We start from the raw sequence: 705 nt of genomic DNA, 5'->3' as shown, positions 1-705 counted from the left end.
TATATAACATTTAATCTTCAGGGGCCAGGGAGATGGCTCAGTAGAATAAGCACTTCCCTGGCAAGCATAAGGTCCTGAATTCAATCCCCAGTTCTGCCCCCCCCCAAAAAAAATTATATAGCGTGTGTAGATTCATGGGTTCAAAGCCCAGAACCCTCCCCTGCAAAAAAAGTTCTCCCCATTTACTTCCCACTTCCACTCTTCCTCCCCTCCCCCACTTTCTCTTAGTATAAGGCAAGTAACACGTCAAAGACCTTTAGGAATTGAAGGATCACCATCCATTTCCATTGATTTTTAGATTAGATAGTTGTAGCTTTGAGGAAGGTGGTAACTTACCTCAGACCCTGTCTTCTTTGTTTTTTTTTTTTGGGGTTTTTTTTTTTTTTTTTCCGGAACCGGGGATTGAACTCAGGGCCTTATGCTTGCCAGGCAAGCACTTATTCTACTGAGCCATCTCCCCGGCCCTACCCTGTCTTCTTTGGTCCCAGTACTCTTGTTGCTTTTATTTTAGAGGTTGGCATGGAACCACGGGCCTTATGGGGTCCCCCACTGAGCTGTACCCCCAGCCCACCCTTGATACTGTTTCCTGTCTTCTAGCAGTTTGAGATAATCTCTTTTCACTTTCACACCAGACAACTGAAGCTGAGGAAGTCTTTATACCAGTTTTAAATATAAAACGTTCTGAGCTACCTCTGCGAGGTGACA

The 705-nt window shown here is 44.7% G+C and overlaps 1 protein-coding gene across 1 annotated transcript in view; it reads left to right on the top strand.

The window, feature by feature from the left end:
* Positions 1-705, top strand: part of Prune1 (prune exopolyphosphatase 1) — a 28,888-nt gene that overhangs the window by 10,862 nt on the left and 17,321 nt on the right. The window contains exon 3 of the mRNA XM_004632490.2: positions 633-699. Within this exon, the coding sequence (XP_004632547.1) occupies positions 633-699 (67 nt within the window). The remainder of the gene's footprint in view (positions 1-632; positions 700-705) is intronic.

Source organism: Octodon degus, unplaced genomic scaffold (assembly GCF_000260255.1).
Source record: "Octodon degus isolate 3935 unplaced genomic scaffold, OctDeg1.0 scaffold00048, whole genome shotgun sequence".
Lineage (NCBI taxonomy): Eukaryota > Metazoa > Chordata > Mammalia > Rodentia > Octodontidae > Octodon > Octodon degus.
Note: the sequence above shows the minus strand (reverse complement) of the source record. Positions and strands in the feature narration are given on the sequence as shown.